The following is a 26,067-nucleotide window of genomic DNA, read 5'->3' as shown; positions in this document are numbered from 1 at the left end:
GCATTTGGGTTGGTTCCATGTCTTTGCTATTGTAAACAGTGCTGCAATTAACATACATGTGCATATGTCTTTATAACAGAATGATCTATATTCCTTTGGGTTTATAACCAGTAATGGGATTGCTGGGTCAGATGGTATTTCTGGTTCTAGATCCCTGAAGAATCGTCCTCCACAACAGTTGAACCAATCTACATTCCCACCGACAGTCCAAAAGCATTCTTATTTCTCCACAGCCTCACCAGCATTTTTGTTTCATTTTTTGATAATCGCCATTCTGACTGGTGTGAGACAGTATCTTATTGTGGTTTTGATTTGCATTTCTCTAATGATCAGTGATGACGAGCTTTTTTTCATGTTTGTTGGCCACATAAATGTCTTATTTTGAGAAATGTCTGTTCATATCCTTTGCCCATGTTTTTATGGATTGTTTGCTGTTTCTTGTAAATTTGTTTAAGTTCCTTGTAGATTCTGGATATTTGACCTTTGTCAGATGGGTAGATTGCAAAAATTTTCTCCCATTCTGTAGGTTGTCTGTTCACTCTGATGCTAGTTTATTTTGCTGTGCAGAAGCTCTTTAGTTTAATTAGATCCCATTTGTCAATTTTGGCTTTTGTTGCCATTGCTTTTGGTGTTTTTGTCACGAAGTCTTTGCCCATGCCTATGTCCTAAATGGTACTGCCTAGGTTTTCTTCTAGGGTTTTTATGGTTTTGGGCCTTACATTTAAGTCTTTAATCCATCTTGAGTTAATTTTTGTATAAGGTGTAAGGAATGGGTCCAGTTTCAGTTTTCCGCATATGGCTGGCCAGTTTCCCCAGCAACATCTATTAAATAGGGAACCTTTCCCCATTGCTTTTGTGAGGTTTGTTGAAAATCAGATGGTTGTAGATGTGTGGGTTATTTCTGAGGTCTCTGTTGTGTTCCATTGGTCTATATGTCTGTTTTGCACCAGTACCATGCTGTTTGGTTACTGTACCCTTGTAGTATAGTTTAAAGTCAGGCAGTGTGATCCCTCCAGCTTTGTTCTTTTTGCTTAGGATTGTCTTGGTTATATGGGCTCTCTTTGGTTCCATATGAAATTTAAAGTAGTTTTCTCTAATTCTGTGAAGAATGTCAATGCTAGTTTGATGGAAATAGCATTGAATCTATAAACTACTTTGGGCACTATGGCCAATTTCATGATATTGATTCTTCCTATCCATGAGGATGCAATGTTTTTCATTTGTTTGTGTCCTCTCTTACTTCCTTGAGCAATGGTTTGTAGTTCTCCTTGAAGAGGTCCTTCCTGTCCCTTGTTAACTGTATTCTTCAGCTTTTTTTTTTTTTTTTTTTTTTGAGATGGCATCTCACTCTGTCGCCCAGGCTGGAGGGCAGTGGCACAATCTTGGCTCACTGCAAATTCCGCCTCCTGGGTTCAAGCTCTTCTCCTGCCTCAGCCTCCCGAGTAACTGTGACTACAGGTGTCCGCCACCATGCCTGGCTAATGTTTTTGTATTTTTAGTAGAGATGGGGTTTCACCATATTAGCCAGGATGGTTTTGATCTCCTGACCTCGTGATCCACCTGCCTCAGCCTTCCAAAGTGCTGGGATTGCAGGCGTGAGCCACTGTGCCCAGCCAAGTATTTTATTCTCTTTGTAGCCATTGTCAATGGCAGTTCATTCATGATTTGGCTCTCTGCTTGTCTACTGTTGATGTATAGGAATGCTTGTGATTTTTGCACACTGATTTTGTATTCTGAGACTTTGCTGAAGTTGCTTATCAGCTTAAGGAGTTTTTGGGCTGAGACAAGGGGGGTTTCTAAATCTAGAATCATGTCATCTGCAAACAGAGACAATTTCACTTCCTCTCTTCTATTTAAATACCCTTTATTTCTTTCTCTTGCCTGATCGCCCTGGCCAGAACTTCCAATACTTTTGCTCCCCATAATATTCCTAACAGCGTATAACTATTGAGTGAAAAAAGTGAGTTTCTACTTGTTGCATAAAATGATACAAAATCTACATTTGTTTTTGCTCATATATACAAAATTAACTTCTTAAATATAAGAAATTATATTTGTATTTTATAATATTTATATTAAATTACACATAATATTTATTGGGGAGCTAGACAGACGGGGTACAAAACTAGGAAAAAGACTTCTCTCCATATACCTTTCTTCACTTTCCAGTGTTCTAGGTTTGTGAATATGTTGTCCCTTTGAAATACAAAATTACCTGAGAATATATTCAACCAAAGAAAGATGTACAAAGGCATTCTGTATAGAATAAGAGAATTGTAACAAAATTTTTTTTATATATTAATATATGTAAATACTACTTTTTGTGCATTGGAGGACTATATAAATATCATAAAGATATCAAAACTTTCCCAATCAATACACAGATTCAGTACAATTCCAAATGTGATTTGGAAGACTCAAAATCATAAGGGTATCAGTTCTACTCAAATTTATCTACATAATCAGTGTAGTTTTTAAAAACAGATGATTTGCAGAATTGGACAAGCTGATTCTAAAATTTATTCTGATATGCTAAGGAATAGTCAAGACACTCACAAAAACAAAGAACAAAGAGGACAGATTTGCTGTACCAGCTATCAGTACTAATTATGGAGTTAAACAAGTTAAAATACTGATGTTTTATAACAATCATGGTAACTGCCTTAAAATGATGATTGTTCAGAAAGTCAGTTTAATTTAGATACTAAGGATATTGAGGTTATGTGACATTTGAGCAAGTGCTAGAACCAAAACTCAAGAAATACAATGACAGTCATGTACAGTGGCTGACACCTGTAATCCCAGCACTTTGGGAGGCCAAGGTGGGCGAATCACTTGAGCCCAGGAATTCGAGACCAGCCTGGGCAACATGGTGAAACCCCATCTTCACAAAATATACAAAAAAATTAGCAAGGCACGGAGGTGCACACCTGTAGTTTTTATATATTAATATATGTAAATACTACTTTTTGTGCATTGGAGGACTATATAAATATCATAAAGATATCAATACTTTCTCAATTAATACACAGATTCAGTACAATTCCAAATGTGATTTGGAAGACTCAAAATCATAACGATATCAGTTCTCCTCAAATTAGTCCCAGCTACCCAGGAGGCTGAGGTGGGAGGATGATCTGGGCCCAGGAGGTCGAGGCTGCCGTGAGCCATGATCATGCTATCGCACTCCAGCCTGGGCAACAGAGTGAGACCCTGTCTCAAAACAAACAAAGAAATACAATGACATAACTTTCTTAATTACTTATAACTTACCAGTATTTATTTAGAACTCTCAGAGTATGACACTAAATGACTAATCCATAACTTATCACTATCTATTCCATAATATTCTTTTAAAAAAAGCCACATTAATGGAATATTAAATTTTGACCTGTTGAATTCAGTAGCACTTCCATATTGTAACTTTAGATATAAGAAGTCAAATTCTGCCTTCACAAATGCCCATAGTCATGTTAAAAGCTGTATTTGCACAAAGTTGTGCTTTATTTAAACTGAAATAGAGCTTTCTATGGAAAGAACCAATGGTCTCCTCTTGCCTAAAGGAGTCAAGGATGGCAGCAACCTTGGGAGTACCTTAGGGACTTTCAGTCCATTGGCTTTAAAATATGGCCTTCAAACCGCCTACATTCTAAAGGAAAAGAGGCACTGGGAGGAAGGGAGGAGGGAGGCAGGGTAAGATTGAAAGAGGCTGAGAAACACTGACAAATTCTCTCCCCAAGAGGTAAAATTTATCCTAAGTTCCTCAGGCATGCTCTAAGGGGCAAAGTCAAAAAACTTTTATGGGATATCAATACTTGCCAGCCAGAGTATGTCAGAACATGTCAAACAGCAATAGAGTTAATCAGACAGTCTCACCTGGGTGGCTACAAGATAGATCAGCTCCCCAAGGGTTGGTAAAAGGCACTGTTTTAATTTGCTGTTCCTGAAGTTTTCCCTAATTAATTCAGTTAAGAGAACAATTGCCTGCAAAGACAAAAAAAAAAAGTAAATCATTTCAAGTGTATCTCTCAGTTCTTAAACGTATATGTAAAAAGCAGGATACTCTGTAAAAGTCACCATTTTTAAGAATTATTTTCCAAATTATTTTCAAAATATGGGCCTTATATTCCTGAAAATACAGTAACTCTCCCAGATGAAGTCTAGAAATATATCTGGTAAAATAAACATATATAGCCCTTTTCAGTTTATAATTTTTTTTTTTTTTTTTTTTTTTTTTTTTATCCAGGCTGGAGTGCAGTGGCATAATCTTGGTTAACTACAACCTCTGCCTCCCGGGTTCAAGAGATTCTTGTGCCTCAACCTCCCGAATAGCTGGGATTACAAGCGCACGCCACCAAGTCCGGCTAATTTTTGTTTTCTTAGTAGAGACGGGGTTTTGCCATGTTGGTCAGGCTGATCTCAAACTCCTGGCCTCAAGATCCACCCACTTCGACCTCCCAAAGTGCTGGGATTACAGGAGTGAGTCAGTGCACCTGACTCACTTTTCAGTTTATAAAGCACTTCCACGGTATCACTAATCCTGAGAGGCAATTAATTGCTGCCCTATCTTTAAAGAGTAAACAGAGGCTGAGAGAGGTTCCAGCAACTGGCCCCAAGCCATCCAGTTCACTTGGACAGCCAGGATCTGAAAACGAATTTTACCATGCCAGGTCCCTGGTATGCTCCGGCACAACACAGTTTAAAAAGTTCTTATATTGCATTAAACTTTTACATGATTCCTTAAAAAATCAGAGCCTGAGAATGTTACACTAAAGTTGTAATATAATATACGCTGAAACTCGACAGAATGTTTTATCAGATCTAGTTAATGTCCTAGGAGTCATGCTAAGAAAATCACATACACTCATTGCCAGAGTTCATACACCAGAACACAGGTTAATCAAATCATAGTGCGACCATGATTAGGACAGAACAGTTTCGGAATGACATACAGAATGGCTCCAGTCTGAGAAGGAAAAAAAATGTATGTAAAATAGTGTGGAAGCACTACTCTCAATGTAACTCAAAGTGTGGTGCACAGACAAGACTATTTCTTACCACTGACAAAGACATTAGTTTAAAATCTGAAAGTGCTTAAAAACTTCAAAGAAATTTGACAATTCCACAACATCCAAGCATGCAATCACTGGTCTCATTTTGCAAATAAAGTTGGAGATGCAGGTGGGAGAGCTGCACAGTAGTCATGCACTGTAGGAGTACTTGTTAATGTGCGATTTAACAGCTTTACTGAGGTATAACTTATATAAAATCAATGCATATATTTAAAGTGTACAATTAGACACACTTGGCATATGTATACACCTGTGAAATCATCACTGCAATCAAGATAACAAAAGCCCTCCAGTGTTTCCTCCGTGTCCTTTTGTAATCCCTCTTTCCTACTTACTTCTTTCCTCTCCTCCCCAGAAAGCCATCAATTTACTTTCTGTCATTAGCATGTATTTTCTAAATTTTATGTAGATCATATATTATATTAGATCATACACTATATATTCTTTTTTGTCTGGCTTCTTTCAGCATAACGCATTTGAGATTCATCCATGTTGCTGCATATATCAGTAATTCTTTTTGTTTGTTTGTTTTTTCCAGACAGAGTCTCACTCTGTCACCCAGGCTGGAGTGCAGTGGCACGATCTCAGCTCACTGCAACCTCTGCCTCCTGGGTTCAAGTGATTCTCCTGCCTCAGCCTGAGTAGCTGGGATTACAGGTGCGCACTACCATGGCCAGCTGATTTTTGCATTTTTAGTAGAGACTGGGTTTCGTCATGTTGGCCCGGGTAGTTTCGAACTCCTGACTTCAAGTGATCCACCCACCTCAGCCTCCCAAAGTGCTGGGATTACAGGTACGAGCCACTGTGCCCAGCCAGTTCATTCCTTCTTATTGCTGAATGGTATTCCATTGTACGGATGTACCAAACGTGTAACTCTCACCACTCACTGCCTTACACATAATAAATCATCTAGATGAAGTGGGTGAGGAAGAAAAAGGAACCATGTAGCTTCACATCAGTCCTTGCAGCAGGTCACTTCTACACAGTCTTCCTTTTCCTTTGACCTTTGCTGATCATCTACTACACTGAATCATCTGAAATTGCCAGTGTTTAGCAATTTTTTACCTACAAAAACAGCAAACTGTCACCAGCACACTACTCTAAAAGGGAAAGAAAATGATGAAAGAAGAAACCTTGAAATAATCAGAAAGGAAGCAAGAACACAGTAGGCCAAAATATAGGTAAATACAATAGGATTTCTTACTGCTATCAAGTTTTCTAAATTATCTTTGGTAGTTGAGCAAAAATTGTAAAAATGTCTGATTGGGTTCTAAAGACATTTAGAGAATATATTTAAGATAATTATATAAAAATGAGAGAGGATAAAGGGATGAAAAGGAGGGTATGTTTTCTATACTTCACTTGAACTAGTAAAACGGTGACACCAGTAGACTGTTATGTATGTATGTATATAATACATACAGCAATCACTAAAAAGAATCCATACAAAGAGATATACTTAAAAGCACTATAGAAAAAGTCCAAATGGAGTGGTAAAAAAAAATGTTCAGCAAACCACAGGAAAGTAATAAAAAGAAAATGGAAATGAAAAACACTGAGAACAAACAGACAACAAAAATAAAATTACAGACTTAGGATCAAACACATCAATAATTACACTAAAAGTCAATAAATCAATAAATTCATACCAATCCTAAATGTGTATCACCAAACAAAAGAGTTGCCAAATATGTGAAGCAAAAACTGATATAACTTGGATGATAAACAGACATCCACAATTACAGTTGTGAACTTCAACACCCCCCTCTCATGCACAGAAAGACAAATACTGCATCATCTTACTCATATGTGAAATCCAAAAAAGTGAAATTTATAGACATGGAGAGTAGAACAGTGCTTACCTGAAGCTGGGGGTGGGGTGGGGAATAGGGAGATGTTGATCAAAGGGTACAAACAAAGCTTCAGTTAGACAGGAGGAACAAGTTTTCAAGATCTATTGCACAGCACGGTGACCACAGTTCATAACAACACGTATTTCACAATTGCTAAAAGAGTAGATTTTACGGCCAGGCACGGTGGCTCATGCCTGTAATCCTAGCACTTTGGGAGGCCAAGGCAGGCAGATCACAAGGTCAGGAGTTCGAGACCAGCCTGACCAACATGGTGAAACCGCGTCTCTACTAAAAATTAGCTGGGCGTGGCGGTGCATGCCTGTAATCCCAGCTACTCAGGAGGCTGACGCAGGAGAATCACTTGAAACTGGGAGGTGGAGGTTGCAGTGAGCTGAGATCACGCCACTGCACCCCAGCCTGGGCAACAGAGCAAGACTCTGTCTCAAAATAAAAAGAGTATATTTTACATGTTCTCACTACAAAAAATATTAAATATGTGAAGTAACAGATATATTAACATATATAATATATACATTGTACATAATAATATACAATTTGCTAATTAAATTTTTTATTTCTAAATTTTAAAAAATGATAAAACTACATAGAAAATGAGCAGACATCAAAAGAATAATAAAGGAATACTATGAACTGCACATATATAAATTTCACCACATAGAAAAAATGGACCAACTCCTCAAAAAATACAAACTATCACAACTCACCCAATATGAAACAGATAATTATTTGCAAATGACATGATCCTGAACACAGAAAGTCCCAAGGAGTCTAAAGAAAAAAACTCCCTAGAACTAGTGAGATCAGCAAGGTCACAGGATACAATGTTAACATTCAAAATACAGCTGTACTCCTATATATTAGCAATAAACACATGGAAACTAAAATTTAAAACACCATTTACAATCCCCCCCAAAAAAACAATACTCAGGTATAAATCTAACAAAACAGGTACAGGATTTGTATGCTGAAACTACACAATGCTATTTAAAGAAATCGAAGAACATCTAAATAAATGGAGTAACAGACTATGTTCATAGATAGGAAGACTCAACATAGTGGAAAATGTCAAATTCTCCCCATATTAATGGACAGATCTAATCAAATTCCTACCAAAATCCTGAAACAATTCTTTATAGATATCAAAATTATTATAAAATTTATATGGAAAGGCAAAAGAATTAGAACAGCCAAAATAATTTTGAAAAAGGAAGAAAATATGGGCCAGGCATAGTGACTCAGTCCTGTAATACCAACACTTTGGGAGGCCAATACGGGAGGATGACTTGAGCTCAGGTGTTTGAGACCAACCTGGGCAACAAAGCAAGACCCTGTCGCTACAAAAATAATTTTAGAAAAAGAGTTAGCCAGGCATGGTGGTGCACGCTTAGAGTCCTAGCTACTCAAGAGACTAAGGTGGGAGGACTGCTTGAGCCCCAAAGTTCAAGGTTGCAGTGAGCTATGATCAAGCCACTGCACTGCAGCCTGGGCAACAGAGTGAAACCCCAATCTAAAAAGGGAAAAAAGAAAAAAAAATGGTTGCAATTATTCTACCTGGTTTCAAGACTTATATAGCTACAGTAATGAAAAGTGTTTGGAAATTGATATAGTTTGGATATTCATCCCCTCCAAACCTCATGTTGAAATCTGATCCCCAACGTCGGACGTGGGGCCTTGTGGGAGGTATTTGTATGATGGGGCAGATCCCTCATGAACGGCTTAATGCCATTCTTGTGGGATTGAGTGAGTTCTCACTCTTAGTTCTCAGGAGATCTGGCTGTTAAGAAGAATCTGGCACCTCCCTCCTCTGTCTTTCCTTCTCTCCCACCACGTGATGTCTACTCCCCTTCACCTTCTGCCATGAGTGGAAGCAGCCTGAAGCCCTTACCAGAAGCAGATGCTGGCACCACACTTCTTCTATAGCCTGCAGAACCATCAGCCAAATAAACCTCTTTTCTGTATAAATTATCCTGCCTCAGGTATTCCTTTACAACAAAGCAAAACAGGCTAATACAGGCATTACTGGTGGGATAGGCACATAGATCAATGGAACCAAACAGAATTCAGAAATAGCTCCACACAAGAATAGCCAAGAGATTTTTGACAAAGGTGCAAAGGCAGTCCAATGGAGAAAAGTCAACTTTTTCAATAAATAGTGCTGAAGCAATCAGGCATCCATAGGAAAGCAAAAAGTGAACCTTGACCTAAGTCTGGCACTTGACACAAAAAATTAACTCAAAACGGATCATAGACTTAAATGTAAAACATAAAACTATAAAGCTTCTAGAAGAAAATATAGGATGTCTTGAAAAAAGTACACTTGACACCAAAAGCACAGAGACATTGTACCAAAGAGGATATGCAGCCACCAAATAAGCTCATAAAAAGATGTTCAACATCATTGGCAACTAGGGAAATATAAATTAAAACCAAAATAAGATATCACTACACACTCATCAGAATGGTAAAAATAAAAAATAGTGACAACACCAAAAGCTGCCAAGGATGATGAGAAACAGAATCACTCATACGTTGCTGATGAGAATGTAAAACAGTACAGTCACTCGGAAAACTTTGGCCGTTTTTCTAAAAAAAAAAAAAAACAGCAACTAAATATGCAATTACCACAGGACCCAGCAATTGCACTCCTGAGCGTTTATCCAAGAGAAAGGAAGGCTTTTGTCCACACAAACATCTGTAAATGGATGTTTATAGCAGTTTTATTTGTAATTGTCAAAACAGGAAATGACCCAGATATCTTTTTTTTTTTTTTTTTTTTTTGAGACGGAGTCTCGCTCTGTTGCCCAGGCTGGAGTGGAAGTGCAGTCGCGCGATCTCGGCTCACTGCAAGCTCCACCTCCCGGGTTCACGCCATTCTCCTGCCTCACCCTCCCGAGTAGCTGGGACTACAGGTGCCCACCACCACGTCCAGCTAATTTTTTGTATTTTTAGTATAGACGGTATTTCACCATGTTAGCCAGGATGGTCTCAATCTCCTGACCTCGTGATCCACCCGTCTCGGCCTCCCAAAGTGCTGGGATTACAGGCGTGAGCCACCGCACCTGGCCGACCCAGACATCTTTCAATGGGTAAGTGATTAAATAAACTGTGATTTAACCATACCACAGAATACTTCACAGCAATAAAAATGAACAAACAACTGATACATCCAACAACCTAGATGAATCTCCAGAAAATTATGCCAAATGAAAAAAGCCAACCACCAACCACAAAAGGTTACAAACCATATGACTATATATACAACATTGTCAAAATGACAAAAATATATAAATGGAAAAGATTGGCTTCGGGCGTGGAGGGCAGCACACGCAGTAGGGTAAGAGGATAGGGTCATAAAAAGGAAATATGAGGGATCCTTGCAGTGATGAAACTCTTCTTTTCCTTAACTGTTTCAATGTCAATATTCTGGTTGTAAAATTGTATTATACTTTTTTAAGACATTACCATTGGGGAAAACTGGATGAAGTATACTCAGGATCTCTCTATTATTTCTTACAGAGAGAAACTATTATTATTCTATATTATTTCTAATATAGTTTTGATATTTCTCCCCTCCAAATCTCAGGTTAAAATTTGATTTTAATTGGATCCCAATGTTGGATCACAACTGGGTGTGAATCCACAATTATCTGAAAATAAAAAGTTTAATTTAAAAAACTGTCAACCTCATATTAAATTCAAAACCCAGATCTAGCCTTCTGCTTCACAAAGTTAGTGGCAGGGATTTACAGCATTTCTCCATTTTATAATCCACTGGCATTTTGTGTCAGCAAGCGTCACTGGAAATTTAAAACATTTTAATGCTACAGATCCTTAAAGTGATAAAACTGTCTGGACTGCCTCCAGCATAATAGAAATTGCTTTGGAACTCAGTGTCTTGTAAATAGACACACATCATATAATTTATTCTAGTAATGCCACAGCAACCTCACATCTCACTTGCAAAAGTTAACTTTGGATAGCATTAACAAGTACTCAACAGATAATTCTTCTCCTCAAGGTTATTTGTATAGATTTTCCATTTGTTGTATCATAAATTTAAAGAAATCATAATAAAAAGAAAAATATAAGAATAAGGAACAAATATAACACATAAAAGACAAATACGAAGGGTAAAAAATGTATCTGTTGACCTAGGTACGATGGCAGTTGAAAATGCCAATACTAAATGAATAAGGTAAAATAGATTTAGTTCTTCAAACTCAGAAATCCAAGGAATATGTGGATACTGTTATTATGCATGTTTTCCTCTAGTCTTTAAAAATCCTCCTGGCCTTCTAACATTGAAATTACTGTTAAAAATCCTAACATTGAGGCCAGGCGCAGTGGCTCACACCTGTAATCCCAACACTTTGGGAGGCCGAGGCGAGCAAATCGCCTGAGGTCAGGAGTTCAAAACGAGCCTGGCCAACATGGTAAGATCCTGTCCCTATTAAAAATACAAAAATTCCCCAGGCATGGTGACACACACCTGTAGTCCCAGCTACTGGGGAGGCTGAGACAGGAGGATCACTCGAGCCTGGGAGGGAGAGGTTGCAGCAAGCCAAGATCACACCACTGCACTCCAGCCTGGGTGACAGAGCGAGACTCTCTCTCTCAAAAAAAAAAAAAAAAAAAATCTTACCATTGAAACTAAAAGATAAAAATAGGATATTCAAGTATCATGCTATTACTGTGTGCATTTTTTGAAACCATACACGAAGGAAAATGAGTTTTTTTGGTCTTATTTCTAATACCATTATGCTTTGAAGCATATCTATACCATCACTGGTTCTATTAAACTAACAGAAACTATTCTTGGGCAACCACAGGCATGACTGGTTGGCTGAATACTGCAAATAGTAATTTAAGACTGTACTGCCATTTTCCAAACTACTTCTTTGAAATCAAAACCTATTTTATAACAAATATGACTGGGTGGAGCCAGGTCTTTTTGGCTTTGTCTGAAGTCATCTGATAGATATGAAAAGGTCAAATGTGTTTCAATCTCACACGCCCTGGACTGTGTCTCTTAAGTAAAAGACAGGAAGACAATGAATTAGGAAGCTAATTCTAATAAATGTGGAAGTTCTGCAGTTATACAACTAATATTCTAATACTTGCAAAGACATAATTTGCTTGCTCTTGACTCTCAAAATATGGTTGTTAAACTTCCATGTTAGTGGATATACAATTAACAGCTACAAAAAGAAACCGAATTAAGCTCCAGACTCAGAAAATATCAGGCATTTCCTATTATGGTCAGTGTTTTACTAGGCCAAAGGGACGTTTTAAAACCCTACTTAACTACTCCCAATGGGAGATATAGTAGTAATTACACCAACAACACAACTTTTAAAATAATTCGGTATTCTTCCCTAACCCCTGAAATAAGGGGCATTCCACAATCCCAAATGAAGAGGGAATTCTGTTTGATACTACTTTGCCCTTTGTTCTAAGTGGTTTCTTAGAACACTACTTTCAATGACCCAAACAGAGCTAGGGCACATAAAATAAGAACACTGTAAACTTCATAATCCCCACTCCTTTTTTAATCCATGTTCTATTTTATTTGTATTAAATCTTAGATTCCTTTGGACGCTGTATATTTGATTAAGCCCTGGCAAGTAAAATCACATCTGTCTACTTGAAACTTCAAACTCTCGGTTTCACAAGTGTTGGTTAAAAAAGAAAATGGACACACTGAAAAGATAAGGGAAGGCTGATAATGCCAGGGGAGACAGATAATGAAACTGAAGAGAATAAAATTATGTTCTGTAATTAATAACTCTGAAAATGTCCTTGCAAGGTTGTCTATAAGAAGATCTCTTTGGTGACATCTGGACCAAAATCGAAGTTTTAACATTATCTCTAATTCTCTGCGTGTTAATTGGCTAAATGCATTCAAACTGGCATCTCTAATTGGCATCTAACTCCTAAAGCTAAATCAAGGAGAAGCAAGGACTGCTATCTTGTCACTTCCCTGTTGAGGCCTAAATGTAAACAAACAACCTATAACTGGTAGATTCCTTCTCTTAAAGATAATGAACTGTCAGGAAAAGCAAGTAAAATGCATAAGTAGATTTCTCATACAGTCTTTCACAGTCATTTAAAAAGTTTGGAGATACTAGGCACACAAACTTTACAAACTTCCTGGATTTTTTTAATTAGATGTCAACAAATGTCAACTACAAAAGAAATCTGCCATTTTTTGGTCACCAGTCATTCAGCCCCTCTTCTTAACACCACTCAACTTCCTTTTGAGGAAATACCTTTCCTGCACTGTGCCTGGTCTGTAGAATGGCAAATCAGACATTCTGCCCTTCAAATACAAAACCTGAAAGGGTCCCTGGCTCTCTTCAGAAACATCTTTCCTCCTACAGTCTGGTACAGTCAAGGGCAGAGCCACAACCTAAGTTTCAGCCAGCAAGGCTCTTGCTCAGGAATCTGAACCTGCACATAGAGTGAAGGAATAGCTGAAGTTCACATTTTCCTTCTAGCAGTATCCCCAAACAGGACTCCAAGAGAGTCCAGGTCCAGAAACCCTCAGGAGCTGCCAGGTCCAGCTGCGAGGAATAGCAGACTATTCCAGTCTTCTCTTGGAGCCTTTGACCTTGCTCATTTTCTTCTAATAAATACCCTTTACGCCTAAGTTAGGCAGAATCAACCTTAAAAAGTAATAGATAGTGCTGTCCAGTTTCCTGCCCTTCCTTGACACAAAAACATTTCCCAGCGCCCTCAGAGTCAGGTGACTAGTTCTGACTAGCTCTGGCCAATTAACTGAAAGTGGAAATGATATATGGCTCCTATGTGCAATTTTCCATACTCTCTTCATCTGCCTCAGGAAACTAAGGCACTATGCTGGATAGAAACGCCACATAAGATGAAAGCAGCCTGGAGTGCTGAGGTCAGCTGCCCACAACAGCCACCTAGGCCTGCAGCAACCCTCTAAGATTTTGATGGTTTTTGTTACCATAACATAAGCTAGCCTATCCTGACTGAGAGATAACCCTAATCATTCGATTCAAAAACATCACTCTAGCTAGAGGTAGTCATGAAGGAGTTGTACTACTTTAAAAGAATTGCTAATAAAACGGTAAACTATTGCATCCATATCTTGGGGTAGAGGAGCATTTGTATAGCAGCTAAGATCTGTACCAACATTTATGTCATGAATCTGACACCAGGGTTGCAAAGCACCAACCACCAGAGAAGCAGCACATGAACCACAGACTGTATACAACATTCTGGAAAAGGCAACACCATGAAGATGGTAAAAAGGTCAGTGGCTGCCAGGGGTTAGGGGAAAGGAAAAATAAAAAATAGGCAGAGCACAGGGGCTTTGAAGGGTAGTGAAAATACTCTGTATTATACTATAGTGGAAGACACATGTTTTCATACATTCTTCTCAACCCAAAGAAATGTATAACACCAAGAGCAAAGCACAATGTAAACTACAGACTTTGGGTGACAATAATCTGTCAATGTAGGTTTATCGACTAGAACAAATGAACCACTTTGGTGCAGGATATTAATAGGGAAAGCTGTACATGTGTGAGGGCAGGGGTATATGAGATGTCTTTGTGCCTTTCTCTCAATTTTGATGTAAACCTAAAACTACTCTTTATTTTTTTTGATGAATTTTTATTATTATGCTTTAAGTTCTAGGGTACATGTGCACAACGTGCATGTTTGTTACATATGTATACATGTGCCATGTTGGTGTGCTGCACCCATTAACTCGTCATTTACATTAGGTATATCTCCTAATGCTATCCCTTCCCCTCCCTGCACCGCACAACAGGCCCCAGTGTGTGACATTCCGCTTCCTGTGCCCAAGTGTTCTCATTGTTCAATTCCCACCTATGAGTGATAACATGCGGTGTTTGGTTTTTTGTCCTTGTCATAGTTTGCTGAGAATGATGGTTTCCAGCTTCATCCATGTCCCTGCAAAGGACATGAACTCATCATTTTTTATGGCTGCATAGTATTCCATGGTGTGTATGTACCACATTTTCTTAATCCAGTCTGTCATTGTTGGACATTTAGGTTGGTTCCAAGTCATTGCTATTGTGACTAGTGCCGCTATAAACATATGTGTGCATGTGCCTTTATAGCAGCATGATTTATAGTCCTTTGGGTATATACCCAGTAATGACATGGCTGGGTCAAATGGCATTTCTAGTTCTAGATTCCTGAGGAATCGCCACTGTCTTCCACAATGGTGGAACTACTTTACACTCCCACCAACAGTGTAAAAGTGTTCCTATTTCTCCACATCCTCTCCAACACCTGTTGTTTCCTGACTTTTTAATGATGGCCATTCTAACTGGTGTGAGATGATATCTCACTGTGGTTTTGATTTGCATTTCTCTGATGGCCAGTGATGATGAGCATTTTTTCTTGTGTCTGTTGGCTGCATAAATGTCTTTTGAGAAGTGTCCATATCCTTCGCCCACTTTTTGATGGGGTTGTTGTTTTTTTCTTGCAAATTTGTTTGAGTTCACTGTAGATTCTGGATATTAGCCCTTTGTCAGATAAGTAGATTGCGAAAATTTTCTCCCATTCTGTAGGTTGCCTGTTCACTCTGATGGTAGTTTATTTTGCTGTGCAGAAGCTCTTTAGTTTAATTAGATCCCATTTGTCAATTTTGGCTTTTGTTGCCATTGCTTTTGGTGTTTTAGACACGAAGTCCTTGCCCATGCCTATGTCCTGAATGGTATTGTGTAGGTTTTCTTCTAGGGTTTTTATGGCTTTAGGTCTAACATGTAAGTCTTTAATCCATCTTGAATTAATTTTTGTATAAGGTGTAAGAAAGGGATCCAGTTTCAGCTTTCTACATATGGCTAGCCAGTTTTCCCAGCACCATTTGTTAAACAGGGAATCCTTTCCCAATTTCTTGTTTTTGTCAAGTTTGTCAAAGATCAGATAGTTGTAGATGTGTGGTATTATTTCTGAGGGCTCTGTTCTGTTCCATTGGTCTATATGTCTGTTTTGGTACCAGTACCATGCTGTTTTGGTTACTGTAGCCTTGTAGTATAGTTTGAAGTCAGGTGGCATGATGTCTCCAGCTTTGTGCTTTTGGCTTAGGATTGACTTGGCTATTCAGGCTCTTTTTTGGTTCCATATGAACTTTAAAGTCGTTTTTTCCAATTCTGTGAAGAAAGTCATTGGTAGCTTGATGGGGATGGCACTGAATCTATAAATTACCTTGGGCAGTATGGCCATTTTCATGATATGGATTCTTCCTATCCATGAGTATGGAATGTTCTTCCATTTCTTTGTGTCCTCTTTTATTTCGTTGAGCGGTGGTTTGTAGTTCTCCTTGAAGAGGTCCTTGACATCCCTTCTAAGTTGGATTCCTAGGTATTTTATTCTCTTTGAAGCAATTGTGAATGGGAGTTCACTCATGATTTGGCTCTCTATTTGTCTGTTCTTGGTGTATAAGAACGCTTGTGATTTTTGCACATTGATTTTACATCCTGAGACTTTGCTTATCAGGTTAAGGAGATTTTGGGCTGATACAATGGGGTTTTCTTTATTTTTTTTTTAAAGTAACATTTAACTTTAATAATCCACACTTTTATGTTACAAAGGATGTACCTGTTCTATGTTATAAAACTAATTTAACTTCCATCTTGACAAATTGGAAGCTATTTAGGAGTCAAGCCTATTATTTTCCCATTGGAATTTGATTTTTTATCCTTGGAGAGAATGAAGTTTTTTGACCTATTTCAATATAGGTTATTTCTCTTCCATATGTCAGCTTTCTTTTTTAATTTTATTATTATTATACTTTAAGTTTTAGGGTACATGTGCACGATGTGCAGGTTTGTCACATACATGAACCATGTTGGTGGGCTGCACCCATTAACTCATCATTTAGCATTAGGTATATCTCCTAATGCTATCCCTCCCCCCTCCCCACACCCCACAACAGGCCCTGGTGTGTGATGTTCCCCTTCCTGTGTCCATGTGTTCTCATTGTTCAATTCCCACCTATGAGTGAGAACATGTGGTGTTTGGTTTTTTGTCCTTGAGATAGTTTGCTGAGAATGATGGTTTCCAGCTTCATCCATGTCCCTACAAAGGACATGAACTCATCATTTTTTATGGCTGCATAGTATTCCGTGGTGTATATGTGCCACATTTTCTTAATCCAGTCTATCGTTGTTGGACATTTGGGTTGGTTCCAAGTCTTTGCTATTGTGAATAGTGCTGCAACAAACATTTGTGTGCATGTGTCTTTATAGCAGCATGATTTATAATCCTTTGGGTATATACCCAGTAATGGGATGGCTGGGTCAAATGGTATTTCTACTTCTAGATCCCTGAGGAATCGCCACACTGACTTCCACAATGGTTGAACTAGTTTACAGTCCCACCAACAGTGTACAAGTGTTCCTATTTCTCCACATCCTCTCCAGCACCTGTTGTTTCCTGACTTTTTAATGATGGCCATTCTAACTGGTGTGAGATGGTATCTCATTGTGGTTTTGATTTGCATTTCTCTGATGGCCAGTGATGATGAGCATTTTTTCATGTGTTTTTTGGCTGCATAAATGTCTTCTTTTGAGAAGAGTCTGTTCACATCCTTCGCCCACTTTTTGATGGGGTTTTTTTCTTGTAAATTTGTTTGAGTTCATTGTAGATTCTGGATATTAGCCCTTTGTCAGATGAGAAGGTTGCAAAAATTTTCTCCCATTCTGTAGGTTGCCTGTTCACTCTGATGGTAGTTTCTTTTGCTGTGCAGAAGTTCTTTAGTTTAATTAGATCCCATTTGTCAATTTTGGCTTTTGTTGCCATTGCTTTTGGTGTTTTAGACATGAAGTCCTTGCTCATGCCTATGTCCTGAATGGTATTGCCTAGGTTTTCTTCTAGGGTTTTTATGGTCTTAGGTCTAAAATGTAAGTCTTTAATCCATCTTGAATTAATTTTTGTATAAGGTTTTCTAGATATACAATCATGTCATCTGCAAACAGGGACAATTTGACTTCCTCTTTTCCTAATTGAATACCCTTTATTCATTTCTCCTCCCTGATTGCCCTAGCCAGAATTTCCAACATTATGTTGAATAGGAGTGGTGAGAGAGGGCATCCCTGTCTTGTGCCAGTTTTCAAAGAGAATGCTTCCAGTTTTTGCCCATTCAGTATGATATTGGCTGTGGGTTTGTCATAGATAGCTCTTATTATTTTGAGATACGTCCCATCAATACCTAATTTGTTGAGAGTTTTTAGCATGAAGGGTTGTTGAATTTTGTCAAAGGCCTTTTCTGCATCTATTGAGATAATCATGTGGTTTTTGTCTTTGGTTCTGTCATATGCTGGATTATGTTGATTGATTTGCATATGTTGAACCAGCCTTGCATCCCAGGGATGAAGCCCACTTGATCATGGTGGATAAGCTTTTTGATGTGCTGCTGGATTCGGTTTGCCAGTACTTTATTGAGGATTTTTGCATTGACGTTCATCAGGGATATTGGTCTAAAATTCTCTTTTTTTGTTGTGTCTCTGCCAGGCTTTGGTATCAGGATGATGCTGGCCTCACAAAATGAGTTAGGGAGGATTCCCTCTTTTTCTATTGATTGGAATAGTTTCAGAAGGAATGGTACCAGCTCCTCCTTGTACCTCTGGTAGAATTCGGCTGAAACCAACGAGAACAAAGACACAACATACCAGAATCTGTGGGACACATTCAAAGCAGTGTGTAGAGGGAAATTTATAGCACTAAATGCCCACAAGAGAAAGCAGGAACGATCTTAAATTGACACCCTAACATCACAATTAAAAGAACTAGAGAAGCAAGAGCAAACACATTCAAAAGCTAGCAGAAGGCAAGAAATAACTAAGATCAGAGCAGAACTGAAGGAGATAGAGACACAAAAAACCCTTCAAAAAGTAATGAATCCAGGAGCTGGTTTTTTGAAAAGATCAACAAAATTGATAGACCGCTAGCAAGACTAATAAAGAAGAAAAGAGAGAAGAATCAAATAGACACAATAAAAAATGATAAAGGGGATATCACCACCTATCCCACAGAAATACAAACTACCATCAGAGAATACTATAAACACCTCTACGCAAATAAACTAGAAAATCTAGAAGAAATGGATAAATTCCTTGACACATACACCCTCCCAAGACTAAACCAGGAAGAAGTTGAATCTCTGAATAGACCAATAACAGGCTCTGAAATTGAGGCAATAATTAATAGCTTACCAACCAAAAAAAGTCCAGGACCAGATGGATTCACAGCCGAAAACTACTCTTTAAAAACCTTTGTTTTCATTTTAAAAAGTATACTGATCAATATTGCCATGCAGACTAAGTCAAGAAATTAGGTATCAAATTGCAATAAACCTGTAATAAATCTATAGTTCAAAACCAAATTACTCAATTAAAATTACTTTTTCCATTTCTGGTGAATAGCAGACAAAGTCTTCTGAATCTTACTCCCACTGAAAGGAACAAAAAATGCTGGATAAAATATCTTTATAAAATGCATACCTAAATTTGCAAGAAATTAAGAAAACCTCAAAGACCAAAAATAGAAACGAAGAAAACTGAAGAAAAGGGAAACAGAGAAAACAGGACAACAGAGAGATAGAGAAAGAACAACAGAGAACAAATAGAGACAACAGACAGAATCAGGATACTTTAACCCCAGGTGGGTGGGGGAAGATGTGCTAAATTCTTGGTGACCTTGAAATGACCTTTTGCAATGGAACAAGAGACAACCCTCAGCTCCTGCCCATAGTGTAGTATCAAATAGGAGACCATTAATATTAAGTTGGTAACTCAAGGATATATGAATAAGAAATGAAGCAGCCTGCAACAGAGGCTGGCAAGAAATGTTGAGACCTTGATACTAAACGAAGCAGTGGTGAAAAAATCTCCCCTGAGAATCAAACCAAGTCTCAAAAGCAGGTCTGCAGCTCACATTCACAATGCCTCACCTGGGAGACCAGAGATTCAAACACTTGGGAGTCTGCTAGGCTGGACAACTGAAACACGGCCTCTAATTAATGAAGTCAAAATGCTACAATTTCCCCAGCATACTCTGGAGCAGTGGTTCTCAAATTTTAGTGTGCATCAGAATCACTGAAGAGTCTGTAAAAACATAGATCACAAAACCCCTTCCTCAGAGTGTCTCATTTAGTAGATCTGGGGTAAGGCCTGAGAATTTGCATTTCTAACAGGTTGCCAATTAATGCTCATGCTGCTGGTCTAGGAGCACACTTTGGGAACCACTACTGTGGTACTCAATATTGCCTGCACATTAGAATCACCCAAGTAGCTTTAAAGACTAGAGACACTTCCATCCACCCCCAGAGATATGGATTAAATGATATGGGGTACAGCCTGGCCACAAGAACTTATTTAAATGTTAAAATAGAGAGCATAAGACTGACAGAACAGACTCCTCATGGCAATAAGATGCTAAATCATAAACAAGACCTAAGGCCATGCTAGGCAAGGGTTAGATCACGCACCCTACACTTAAAGAATAAACTATGTTCTAACTGCCACAGGATTTTTTGTTTTTCTCTAGCAGCTAAATAAGCACTGGCCTCAAGACAGGCACTACTGAAACAACTGCAGCCCACTGACAGCCAGATGCTGACTAACTGAAAACCTCTCCTATTCACAAGCCAAAACAACAGTTTTGATTGGACGAGAGACTGATTTCAGTAACTGTCTCCTGATAAGAGATCATGGACCATAGACTGGTTCTGGCCGGTTTACAGAGGCTGTGTACTGAGTGCCTTCCCATCTTCTGCTTCACCTAGGGCCTAATTGTAATGCACTTAAATGTTAAGTCTCCACTCCAAAGTGAACACGGGCTGCATGTAACATGCATGTTTACTTTCTACACATGCATGTGACCCCTTTCATGAATATTCACAGCTTATCCTATAATCATTAAACATGTATACTTAGCCAACTCATTTGGCATAAATTCCTGTTCCATTCTTCCCTCCCTCGAAGTGCCTGCTTTCAGTTTCTGCCAAAGGCCACACTTCCCAGCCTGTCAAGATAGCCAACCTGCAGGCTGCATAAGAAATCAACCTTTCCTCTTCAAATTTAGGAGCCTCGGGATTCTTCAGTTAACATCAACATGCCGTCAATGTTGAGAACCACTGCCAGAGAGGACAAAATCTAAAAGCTCTGGAAATTGAAAACATTGGAATGACTCAACAAAGTACAGCCTGCTCAGCCACCCCTTAAACCATCCCTCTTACGTGACCCTGGGAGATCATCTTAATGAAGGGGGCACCAGCATCTTTGAAGAGCTCTAAGGTGGCTATCCTTATAGGCCAGAGATGACAGTGAGAAATACTAACAATGGAATTTGGTTCTCTGATCACAGTGGAAATCATGAGATTTGGGATTAGTAAAAGCCAGTGGCAGCCCTTATCTGCACAGACAAGGTGGGCACAACTGCCACAGTGAGTCAAAGGGCAATGTGGTGATCAGAATATTCTGACCCACAAGAATCAATGGTAAATTGACCATCAGGTGTCTGTCTCCTAAGTTGATGCTTGACATTTAATAAGAAAATTTCTAGATTTACTGAGCAGAAACCTAACTCAAGTCCCATAAAGAATTCACAGATTCTTACCCAGATCCCAGATCTAACCTGCTTCATAGACCTAGAGCTCCTCAACTAACCTAGAGAGAGGTTCCTTGAGACCCCTGCAAAGTGGCCATAGTTCCAAAACACTTTCCTTCCCCAGGGAGTCTTCAGCATTTATCATGTGACTGAGCACTGGAGAAATGGAATTACCCAGACCCTTTCAAGTGCCACCATAGTCCAATACTCAAGTTAAGAACTTATCTAGATCAGGTGCTACATGGAGTCTTAGCCCAAATCCATCTCACATCTGTTCAGTGGGCCTATAGACCCATCCTTGGTTTAAAAAAAAAAAAAAAAAAAAAAAAAAAAAACTATCAGGATCACAAGAGGTAACAATCCATACGTCATCTCAGAGATATATCACAGAATCGGCCTCTGAATTCCCCCTTTTAATCTACCCATCAAGCAACTGCATGGCAGTGGCTAAAAGAGGAAGGTGCAAAAAAAGACTGGCAGTCAGCAGAGGCCTCCCCATTTTGAAACCTACCTATGATAACAGTAACAGTGCTCTGTGTCTTCTTACCAATATAGGGTACCTTGACCATGACTCTTAGCAACTATACTGGAAAGAGAAGCATACCCGTTTTCTAATCTCACAGCTGCCCTCTGGAAACCACAAACAAAACCTGATGAATATGGAGGGAGAAACCATTCCAGGCAGAGAAAACCAAGCCGGAGGCATATAATCCAGGTACTGCCACACTGTTGTGGCAGGTCCCCACTTCTGTATCTAATGTAAGCATCTACTGCACTGTGGATGATACATACATTTATCAAGGGTTATATGACACACATTTTGAAACAGAACCACAACTATGCCTCCTATATGAATGTTTTCTTAGAAGCCAAGTTACTATTGCCCTGTGATTAAAATTGGGTCTTTTAGATGCTGTAATAATTTAAAAGTTATGGCATAGAGAACTCCAATATTACAATTTTGAGCTTGCTAAATATAACTAGTATTATTTACTTGTTACTATACTATTAAAAGTCATATCTTCAACACTCCTCAAATAGTAGAAATACAAAGGAAGCTCACTTTAAATTGCATTTTTCTGCTTCAGGGATCAGCTCTGATTAGTTGTGTTTTGTGCAATTCTTTCCATCTCTAATTCTGTTTCCATGTTTCTTTCATCTAATAGAAAATTCAATGTGATGCTTTGCTAGGTTCCCAAGGATTACTAACTTACACTACATTCAAATATGTTAGTCTCATACCTGCTGCCCTAAAAAATACAGCAAAGGTACATTCATAGCCTAGGTAAAACGAGCACCAAAATTAGTCATAGCAGCAAACATAGAAGCTAAAGATTGTTCTATGAGATGTCAGATAAGAAATTAAATGAATTCCATCATTTTAAGAAATTAGAAAGCATGTCTTTAAAGAATTCTTTGAGGTGAGATGTTTAATTTGTATGCAAAAGTGATTCAAATATGGCAATTCCCCAAATGATATGTACTTCAGCATCACAGCTTAATATAAGAAACAAATCCAGAATGTTTCACTTCATTCTACACAAAAATGTGATTATTCAACTCTTGCTTTATCATTTTCAACAAATTTGCCTCTCCTCCTGTCCAAAAAGTAACAAAAAAAGAAGTCTGTGAGATACAAGCGTACATTCACTGAAATTAACAATGTGGAGGATTTAAATGATATGTCTAAGCTTGGGGCTACAAAGAAGCAAGAAACAATCACACATTGTGTCTGATGTAAAATATGGCATCCTATGGCCCCTCAAGATATACAGTGTATAAAACAACTGAGAAAACTACACTAAAGCAGGAATGGGATACAAAGTACTCCATGAGGACACATTAATAAAACAAAATAAACAAATACGTAAGCTCAACTTCAGCTTCAAATCCAACAGGATAGTTTTTCCAGAAAAGCATCTAAGAGTTCAAGACCAGACTCAGCAACACGATGAAACCTCATTTCTACAAAAAATACAAAAATTAGCCAGGCGTGGTGGCGCACCCCTGTGGTCCCAGCTACTTGGGAGGCTATGGTGAGTACACTGCTTGAGCCAGAAGGGAGGCAGAGGTTGCAGTGAGCCCAGACTGCCCAACTGCACCCCAGCCTGGGTGACAGAGTAAGACCTTGTATAAAACAAAACAAAACAAAACAAAAGACTAAGCCAATTAGTCTTCTAATTGCTTCTCTTCACTTCTCACAGCTTTTCTTCCTTTGCTTTCCTATTAGACTGGATAAACTAGGTCCTGAGTAAAAGACTCAGAAACACAGGGCTTTGTGCAAGAGTTTGTAAGTGGCCACTCTCTCCCTCCAAAGAGATCCAATCCCTCTCCTGACTGAAACTCAGCTATCTTCCGGAGAACAGCTAAACTAGGCTGACTAACCTCTTTCACCACGAATTCTCCAGCACAAACCTGGTTTCTGTAGAGCACTATTCTCTTTCCCTAGAGGGCCAGCTCTCCCCGTCTCTGAGATGACACTTCATATCTCCTCCTCTACTCAAATCCCTTGGGTACTCTTTATTCTCTTTCTGATGAATGATATTTCCAATGTATTGCTGAATTCAGTTTGCTAGTATTTTGTTGAGGATTTCTGCATCAATATTCCTCAGAGATACTAGCCCATACTTTTCTTTTTTTGATATGTCTTTGTCAGATTTTGGTATCTGGGTAATACTGGCCTTGTAGAGTAATACTGGAAGTACTCTCTCCTCATCTTATTTTATGTATGTATGTATTTATTTATTTTTTTGAGTAGCTTGAGTAGGATTGGTATTAGTTGGTTCTGCTTTAAATGTTTGGTAGAATTCAGCAGTGAAGCCATCAGGTCCCTGGCTTTTCTTTACTGGGAGACTTTTATTATGACTTTGATCTCATTATTTGTTATTAGTCTATTCAGGTTTTGGATTTCTTCATGGTTCAATCTTGGTAGATTGTATTTATCTAGGAATTTGTCCACTTCTTTTAGATTTTCCAATTTATTGGCATATAGTTGATACAGTAGTCACTAACGACCCTTTAAATTTCTGCAGTATTAGTTGTAATGTGTCCTTTTTCATTTCTGATTTTATTTATCTGGATCTTCTGGTTTTCGTAGTCTGGCTAAAGGTTTGTCATTTTGTTTTAACTCTTCGGAAAAACTACTTTTTGTTTCACTGACCTTTCATATTGTTTCTCCATTTCAATTTCATTTATTTCTGCTCTGATGTTTATTATTTCTTTTCTTCTAATTTTAGATTTGGGTTTCTCTTGCTTTTCTAATTCTTTAAGATGCATTGTTAGATTGTTCATTTGAAGTTTTTCCTCTTTTTGATGTAGGCGCTTATAGCTATAAAATTACCTCTGAGTACTGCTTTTACTGTATCCCATAGGGTTTTTTTTTTTTTTTTTTTTTTTTGGCAGAATCTCACTTTGTCGCCCAGGCCGGAGTGCAGTGGTGTGATCTTGGCTTACTGCAAGCCTCCACCACCCAGGTTCAAGAAATTCTTGTGCCTCAGCCTCCCAGGTAGCTGGAATTACAGGCGCCTGCCACCATGCCTGGCTAATTTTTGTATTTTTAGTAGGGACGGGGTTTCACCATGTTGGCCAGGCTGGTCTCGAACTCCTGTCCTCAAGTGATCTGCCTGCCTCGGCCTCCCAGAGTGCTGGAATTACAAGCATGAGCCACCATGCCCAGCCTCCCAAAGGTTTTGGTATGCTGTATTTACATTATCATTTGTTTCCAGAAATTTTTCAATTTTTTTTTTTTTTTTTAAACCAGGCTGGAGTGCAGTGGCGTGATCTCAGCTCACTGCAACCTCCACTTCCTGGACTCAAGTAATCCTCCCACCTCAGCCTCCCAAGTAATGCGAACCACAGGCACGTGCCACCATGCTTGGCTAATTTTTGTGTGTTTTTTTGTTTGTTTGTTTTGTTTTTTTGTAGAGACAAGGTTTCACCATGCTGCCCAGGATGGTCTGGAACTCCTGGCCTCAGGTGATCTGCCTACCTCAGTCTCCCAAAGTGTCAGGATTATAGGCATGAGCCACAGTTCCTGACCCAAATTCTTTCCCCCCCACCATAGAAAGCAGAAAAATTATTCCAAAAGATGGCAGAAATAATAAATTCATCCTGAAAATACAGTAAAGTGTAATTCTGTTGAGACAGTTCTTCCCTCTGAAAATGCTCTCCTAGTGACTGCCCCACTGGAGTATTACTTGTCTTGCAGCAGTTTCTCAACACTTCATTGGTTCCCATGTGAGAAGGCAGAAGCCATCTTCAAATGCACAGATTCCAAGGAGAGAGTAATGTATCTCTCAGAAGAAGACCATCTTCTATCTCAGAAGGGTACATAATCATTTTGTGGAGTCAGCACAGTTCAGTTTCAGTAGGGACATAATTCGTTAAAGTGTAAAAAAGTGAAGGAAAAAAACACTACATTATAGAATAAGACATTTAAATGTGGTGCTGATGTTTAAGGCAACTGATGACCAAAATGGGCAAGTCAAGCAAGGTAGTCGTTTGGAGGTGAT

At 38.7% G+C, this 26,067-nt stretch overlaps 1 protein-coding gene across 1 annotated transcript in view; it reads right to left on the bottom strand.

Annotated features, from left to right (window-relative positions):
* Positions 1-26,067, bottom strand: part of ULK4 (unc-51 like kinase 4) — a 718,037-nt gene that overhangs the window by 580,964 nt on the left and 111,006 nt on the right. Inside the window, exon 18 of the mRNA XM_030812066.1 lies at positions 3,877-3,984. Coding sequence (XP_030667926.1) covers positions 3,877-3,984 — 108 coding nt within the window. The remainder of the gene's footprint in view (positions 1-3,876; positions 3,985-26,067) is intronic.

This window comes from Nomascus leucogenys, chromosome 4 (genome assembly GCF_006542625.1).
Source record: "Nomascus leucogenys isolate Asia chromosome 4, Asia_NLE_v1, whole genome shotgun sequence".
Taxonomy (NCBI): domain Eukaryota; kingdom Metazoa; phylum Chordata; class Mammalia; order Primates; family Hylobatidae; genus Nomascus; species Nomascus leucogenys.
Note: the sequence above shows the minus strand (reverse complement) of the source record. Positions and strands in the feature narration are given on the sequence as shown.